Source organism: Lasiosphaeria miniovina (assembly GCF_030549165.1).
Source record: "Lasiosphaeria miniovina strain SMH2392-1A chromosome Unknown B0T26scaffold_8, whole genome shotgun sequence".
Classification (NCBI taxonomy): domain Eukaryota; kingdom Fungi; phylum Ascomycota; class Sordariomycetes; order Sordariales; family Lasiosphaeriaceae; genus Lasiosphaeria; species Lasiosphaeria miniovina.
In genome coordinates this window covers 1,377,699-1,385,507 of record NW_026848227.1, presented here as the reverse complement: position 1 = coordinate 1,385,507, position 7,809 = coordinate 1,377,699, and the positions used below count along the sequence as shown (strand labels likewise).

Below are 7,809 nucleotides of genomic sequence, written 5' to 3'. Positions count from 1 at the left end.
CAGGCGCGATAGGAGTTATCGATGGCACGTCCATGCCTGGGTCCCTCTCAAGGACCAAGTCCGTTGTTGTACACGGATTACCCCCCTTTCTTTGCTTGCTTGCTTGTTTTGTTTTGATACCTAGCGGCACGGAGTTGATTAGCGCATAGGAATGTATGCGGCGGAAGATATGACAACTGCGTAGGATAGGGAAAGGAATGCTATGCGTCTATTCACTCGACAGCCGCGTGCTTGAGGTAAAGGGGGGATGGTGACGACGGGTAATGATGACAACCGGTAATGATAACGACTGGTAATGATGACGACCGGTGATGATGACCATGACCATGACCATGATGACAACGACAAAAGACCAACTCACAAGTAAACAAGACAGAAAGTGAAGGACTCACCAAATGCTCCTTCGATGGGTATGCTGCCAGATGCAAATATGAGATTTCTCTTTCAGGAAACCCACCCAGAGTCCCCAAACGCCGAGGAAAATGCCCCCTTTCCTACAACACCCTACTTGTTTGCATGCCTACAAGCACGCCTATACCAATCCCGCAACCTAGCCCGTGCGAATCACTAAGCCGTCAAGTCCGAGCAAGCAAACGAGGCTAACCCGAACAGAGAGCTCTCCTCTAAATTCAGAACAAAAAAGCACCCAACCCACGTTCAGCTCATCCTGTAAAAGGCGAAGTCCAGCGACATAGCTGTGATGAAATCGGATTAGATGGCGGTTTGATACGCACACGGGCTTGTTTTATTTCCAAGCATTGCTGTCTGAATCAATCGCGTCACAACTTGAACCGAGGGTTAAATTGCGGCGGGATCTCGAGGGTGGTTGATGATGGAGTGTGCGTGGGTGAGACCAAAGTCAGCCTTTCATAGGCCGAGTAGCTTGGGTCTTTCGCTGCTTGGGTGCTGGAGAGGGGCGGATGAAGGACAAGAGAGGCTGGAGGACAGTGGGGACTAGAGCTTAGACCCGTGAGAGGCCAAAAGTCACCGCCGCTTTTTACTGGCTGTCGGGCTTTGTTCAACCGTCGTCGGCGATCTGGCAGCTGCGAGCCAGCTCACGCACAGCCCATTTCCCTCTTGAACAGCGCGCCCGCCACTAGCCACTAGCAGTAGCAAGGATCCTCCCCCCGGTAACAGCCTCCCGTCTTCCTTACCCTTGCCTGCGTGAGCCTCTTTCTCTCACTTCGGCGCCACACCAGATTTCCAGCCGTGAGAGTCCCCGACTTCCACACTTTTGCCTTCGTGAGCCTCTTTCTCTCTCTTCGAGGCCACACCAGATTTCCAGCCGTGAGAGCAGCTCACCCTCCTGCACGCATGAATACAGGGTCAGCAATTGGACGAAAAACTTATTCTCGTCAGAAAGACAGCAAGCCGCGTTCCCGGATGAACTGCAATAAAATTGCGTAGGGCGCTTTGCTTTTTTTCAGAAGCTGGTTTCCACTGTTTTTTTTTCTGCGCCCCGCGGCCTCTGCGTTGGCATATTTACCTATCCGCCCGCCCGCCTGGCTAGCCTGCCTGCCTGGTAAGTCTCCAAGCTCTCGCCACGATCTCCAGCCATACGCTTTTGACGCCTCCTAACATTAATAGCATCTCCATCCCGCCCGCTGGCGATACGTCGCGACCGACGGTAACGTGATCGGGTGCACGTAATAGACGGTTATAAGAGAGCAGCAAATGCTCACTGGTGACGGGGCTATGGATTGGGGAGCTCCTCCGCGCGCGACGCCCGGCGGACTTGCGCTGCCCTCGCAGCCTTCCCACACGGCCTCCGAGACGGCCTCACAGACACAGAAACTCATGGCGCACAAGAAAAGGTCGCGCGAAGAGTCTCCTTTAGCTCTGGACGACGACGCTGCCGCTGGCGGCGATCTGTCGCCTTTAAAGTTCACCCGCCTCGCCGACTTCACCCGCCAGTCGCACATGCTGGCACCCTTGACCGGCGCAGCCGCTCTCGAGGACATCAGGCGCTGGCGCGAGGAAGAACAACGAGCAGGCCCTCCGGGTGTTAGCGACAACTCATCCCAGCACGCACTGTCCGAGCTGATGTCTAGCGTTGCCGCCATGAGCCGTCCCGAAGACACCCCCGCCCCCGCGGCAGCGCCTGCCTCCCACATTTCTTCCTCTATTGAGGTTGCTACCATTACCGCCGCTAGAGCCCTCAGCGCCGTTACCATTCCACAAGATAACACTGCTGCCTCTACTACTACTGATACACAAGAAGCCAGTCCCGAGAGTGGCACGAGCGGCGCAAGTCTCGCCGAGAGCGGTGGCCAGGTGGTGCACAGCCCTGGCCCCATGGACCTCGATGCCCGCGACGACGGGCACATGTACGTGCCGCAGCATGAAGCACAGATGTACGCGCCGCAGCCCGAAGCACAGATGGAAGACAAAGCCGTGTCTTCTTTATCATACCCCGGTATCCTGCCGCCCGGCTCATCAATGCAGGCGCCAGACACCCCCCCGCGCAGAATAAGCCTGCCCATGTCGAGCTCGCAGAACCCAGACCTCACACCTCGGTCGCCTTCATCTAAGAAACATAAGTGCCCGCACTGTGACACCGAGTTTACGCGCTATTTCAATCTCAAGAGCCACCTGCTCATGCACAGCGACGAGAAGCCCTATAGATGCCAAGCTTGTCAGCTGCGATTCCGCCGCCTCCACGACCTCAAGCGCCATAATAAGATGCACACGGGTGAGAAACTGCATATTTGTCCTAAATGCGACCGGAAATTTGCCCGTAGCGACGCTCTGGTTAGGCATAGCAAGAGCGCGGGCGGGTGTGCCGGCAGGAGACCGAGCATGGGCAGCTTTGATAGTGACGACGACTATGACGGCCCCGGTAGCGCGGGCGCCGACGACTCTGCCATGTCAGGCGTTCTTTACGACGGAGGCGCCTGTGGCGACATGACTGAGGAAGAGAAGCGACGTTCAAGTATGCCGAGTATCAAAGCCCAACACGTCTCAGGACAAGGCCCCGACGGCTATAACAATCATTCAAATACGTATCCTCCCGCCGGGCAACGACCTACGGGCGGTTGGTTTCTACGAAACGTCGATCGCGGGTCGGCGAGCACGACGACATCCCCAAGCCTGCCAAATAGCTACACACCCAACAATAGCATCTCTTCAATGCCCCTGAGTGCGGGCAGCTCGTCCATGTTTTCGCAGAGCGGCATGACAGAGAGCCCCAAGCCTCTGAGCTCCTCCGGAGCACCAGTAAGCTACGCCAGCCGCGATGCTGCTGCGCTCGCCCGCCATGCTCTGTCTCTACCCACGCATGGTATGTCACCAGCCGCCAGGCAGGCCTGGCTCTCCCAATACCCCCCTGCTGACCGAACCCCACCTAAAGGCAACGCAGTCGCTGCGTCGACTGTCGGGAAGCAGCAGAAGCAGCAGCAGCAAACGCCTGGCCGTGGCCGCGGTCGTACCTCGAGCGGAGCCACAGCCCAGGGCAGTAACGGTGTCGGTGCTGCTGAGAACGGCGGCAATCTCTTTTCGACCGCCGATGATGACATCTGGATATATTTCCAGCAACTAGAAGAAAGAGTCCGGCAGCTGGAGTCAATAGTCACCAGTAAAGCTGCGTTGGTAGACAAAATCAGCGTGCACAAACAGCTCATCGCCTCCCTCACGGAACAAGTTGCGGCGATGCAACAGCAATCTGCTAGGCCTCGCGACGAGTCTGTAGCTCAGTAGTAGGGATACGGAGACCACGGTACATGAAAGTCGGACGAGGTATAGCTGAAACGATGAGATGATATTCGACTTACGAAAGCTCACTACACATAGCTATATCGACATCCTCATCTGTTGAAGGAGGCGCCTCGAGCTTGTATCGCCTCATTCACTTTGTCCGGCCTCGTGTGTCCAACGAATACAGAGATAATTAGGCAAAGAGGCTGGACTGAATTGAGGTATTCAAGCAAAAGGCAAGAGAAACATATTTATCTATCTTCTCCTTTTTCTTTCTTTATCATGGGTAATACTCTCGGCGGAGGGGGGGGGCTAGGCTAGATTAGGTCGAGTTTCCTTCAATGTCTTATTTCCCGAATTATCTTTGCGGTTTTTTTATCCCTCTCTCTCTGTCTTGGTCGATGGATGGTATTGTTACATCTATCTTTTTTCCTCTTGTTTGTTTTGCGTGATATTGAAGCCGGTTCCCTTTTCACGTACGCATAGGGGCAAGAGAGAGAAGGCTAGGGATAATTCGCGCGGCTAACTAAGAGCCGCATTATACCGCCTTTCTATTCCTGAGGCGCAAGTCACGGGAGCATTTGGCAGTTTCTCTAGACGATTCCAGCTAGCTCTGCAGATTCGGCCGTTGCGGGGGAATCTGCCCAGACTCCCTTGCTAATTGCCATCATGCCGCTCGTTGGGTCGAGCCGCCCCCATGTCGGACATTTTTTCCTTCTTTAGTTTTAGATTCTACGAATACAGCGACTACATTGCAGCCTTGCCTCATAACAGTTGACTGTGCGGTGACAATCTAAAGCTCAATCTCTCTATTCACCTGGGAAGGCAATCGAAAAGAATATGCCACCACAGAATAGAACCAAAAGTGCGCGATCGCCACGCGAGGTGTGCGACCGCCGGACCGAAGACCAAGTACAGCACTCTAAGCGGGGCACTGTCACGACCAGGGCAAGGCATTGAGGTGAACTCAGTCCATTGGGTGCTATCGACGAAGATTCTAAACTGAGGAGGGAAAGAAGGAAAAGTCCAACAACGCGTCGCGTGCTCGCGAATAAGTTTTCATCTATCAGTGGGGTAGGTGGGGCCTCGAGGAGGCTTCTGATAGGCCCGGGGGTTCTGGGCGGCTCTGGCTGCTTGAGGGCCAGTTTGGTGCACGGGTCCTCACAAGGCAAAGCTATAAGTAAATAAGGGCTGGATTGTAAGGAAAGAACACCCCAAACACCAGCTGCGCGCACAGGGTGCGCGCTCGCCACCTGTTACCAACTAGCCAGAACACTGCCACTTGGCACAAGCCACTACGCCACGCTATGGCGCCCCGGGCCTGAGCTCCTGAGTGTCACGGCCGGCTTGGAATGAGGGCGGAACTCCTCTATTGGGCGCTATAGACGAAGATTCTAAACTAAAGGGAAAAGGGAAAAGAAGCTCAAAAGCCTCCCGTCGCGAGATTCTTCCAGGGCGTCTCAAGGTGGGGCTCTGGCTGGTCGGGTGGATTCACCCAACTGGCGTCTGATTAGTCAGAGCGTCTGGGAGGCCTGGAGGACCAGGCCCTCACACTGAGCACGTATATAAACAGTGGCCCTCGCCCACCTTCCTTTGCAAGGGCCAGGTTGAAGTCTCACACCAATACTACTCATTGCTCGCTCACCTTCTTACTTGCATTGTGGCTACCTTGATCCGGCGTACCTGCCTTCTCTTACATGGATTTGTAAAGTACCCAAGTTAAGAAAAGAAAAAGAAAAGGAAGAAGCCTGCAGGCCTGCAGGCTACGGTTTTTTGGTAGCGGTAGCGTGGGGTCGCGTGGTCACGTGTACGCTGGTCGCAATCGAGAAGAGAGTTGCAAGTGAGGCTTGCAACTTAGCGCATAGTCACGGCACCACGGACCATAGTTGGGCCGTGGTGTAATACTCTAAATTAAGTTATACAAAGGGCACTACGAGCCGTTGGCGCTAAATTCGTAGGATATACTGAGGCCCTCCTTATCGGGCCCCTATAAGAACTAGCAATCTACCTACTCCCGAGTAACGATTTGCTTATTATGGCCGTCGTCTATTAAGCCACGTTTGAGGAGAGGTATTAAGGAATACGAGGCTCTCGAATCATTAGATAGGAAGACTATACGTTTATATTTCCCTTATGGCGACTCGTAATGTTCAGTAAACTCTCCTTGACGCTCGTAGTAACGGTAGAGATGGCTAGCAGAAGCGGCAGCTCTTCTATAACGTAAATATAACAATACCCTCTTCTTTCCTCAACGCTAACCATTATATCGTGCCTGTCACGGCACAGCGCATTTCGGGTTCCTTATCGCATTGCCGTGTGACGTCACTTCCCGATAAGCCCAGTTAGGTCTAGCGCATTGGTCACGTGGTTGCGAGCTACCCCGCCCACAACCTTTTCTACTGATCGCACAATTCGCGATTCTTCTTCTTTTTCCTTTTTTCCTCTTTAGCTTAGTTTTACACTAAATCAAAACGGTATATTGTTGGCAACAGTCCTTCAAAACCTATTAACCGTGACAGTACCTGTCTATCAAGATAGCCTCGAAGGGGAGCTCGACCCATGGCGGCGCCATCTTCAAATCCGTTAATAGCTTGGCTACCCTCCTCTTATACCTGTGAGGACCCGTCCACCAAACTGGCCCTCAAGCAGCCAGAGCCGCCCAGAACCCCCGGGCCTATCAGAAGCCTCCTCGAGGCCCCACCTACCCCACTGATAGATGAAAACTTATTCGCGAGCACGCGACGCGTTGTTGGACTTTTCTTTCTTTCTCTCCTCAGTTTAGAATCTTCGTCGATAGCACCCAATAGACTGAGTTCACCTCAATGCCTTGCCCTGGTCGTGACAAGTCCAATCCACGCACTCGCAAATCAGCTTGAGCAAGAAGGCTTCTGGAGCCGTGTACAATATGGGCCAGATAGGCATGTAACGGCAGTTCTTTTCGCGCATCCCGACTCTCTTGTCTATCTTCAAGCGTATCCTGAAGTCCTCCTTCTCGACTGTACATACAAAACAAACAAATACGGCATGCCACTTCTCGATATGGTTGGTGTTGATGCAACTGGACGGTCCTTTTGTATTGCCTTTGCATTTTTGAGCGGTGAGGCTGAAGAAGACTACATATGGGCTCTTGGGCGGTTGAAGACCTTATATGAGCAGTGTGGTGGAGTTTTCCCATCAGTCATTTTGACAGACCGGTGCCTGGTAGTTATTAACGCAGCCTCAACTCTCTTTCCATCAACAATATCTCTCTGTATCTGGCATGCAAATAAGGCAGTTCTTGCGCGGTGCCAACCAGCATTTCCAGAAGCTGAGGATTGGAAAGAGTTCTACGCTTTTTGGTTCTCTATCCTTAATTCGCCAACTAAAGAGATCTACGAGGAGCGTTTAAAAGAGTTCGAAAACAAGTATGGCTTGACAAACCTTGTACAGGTTGGCTATATTAAGGAGACATGGCTCCTACCGTTCAAAGAGAAGCTTGTCTCGGCATGGGTCGACCAACAAGCTCATTTTGGAAATACAGCTACCTCTCGTGTTGAAGGGATCCATGCGCTTCTTAAGTCGTACCTTCAGAGGTCAACATTTGACCTTTTTGAAGCATGGAAGGCAATTCGGCTTGCATTGATCAACCAACTCTCTGAACTACGGTTTAATCAAGCCAAGCAACAGATCCGTATACCCCTTGAGCTCGATTAAGCTCTATATAAGGCTGTACAGGGCTGGGTCTCATACGAAGGACTACGGAAGGTTGAGAAGCAGCGGCAACTACAGTGGAAAGACCCTCCTCAACCTACTTGCACAGGTACTTTTACCTGTATCTACGGGCTTCTATGTGTCCATGCACTAACTGGACGTCAAGAGCCTCTTCTTCTTGAAGACTTCCATCCACACTGGCGCTTAATACGTAATGGGGCTCCACTTCAGCTTTTAGAGCCCCATCGTATAGAGCCAAAAGCTACAACTAGTAAGCTTCCAGCGTCAAGTACGAAACGGGAGCTCAGTGAATTCGAGGTCGTTGAGGCAACACAGGCAACACGGGCTAAGTGTTACGATCCTGGTTCAGGCTCGCAGGAGGCTGCACGGAGCCTCCTGCTATTGGCTGGCGCAAGGAAGCGGGGT

General features: G+C 53.0%; 1 protein-coding gene across 1 annotated transcript; it reads left to right on the top strand.

Moving 5' to 3' along the window:
• Window positions 1–1,730: 1,730 nt before the first annotated feature.
• Window positions 1,731–3,696, top strand: B0T26DRAFT_792565 (uncharacterized protein; the record flags this gene model as incomplete). The annotated part of the gene is made up of 1 exon (XM_060446871.1): window positions 1,731–3,696. The coding sequence occupies exon 1, from the start codon at window positions 1,798–1,800 to the stop codon at window positions 3,694–3,696; it is 1,899 nt and encodes a 632-aa protein (XP_060290165.1). The 5' UTR covers window positions 1,731–1,797.
• Window positions 3,697–7,809: the final 4,113 nt, after the last annotated feature.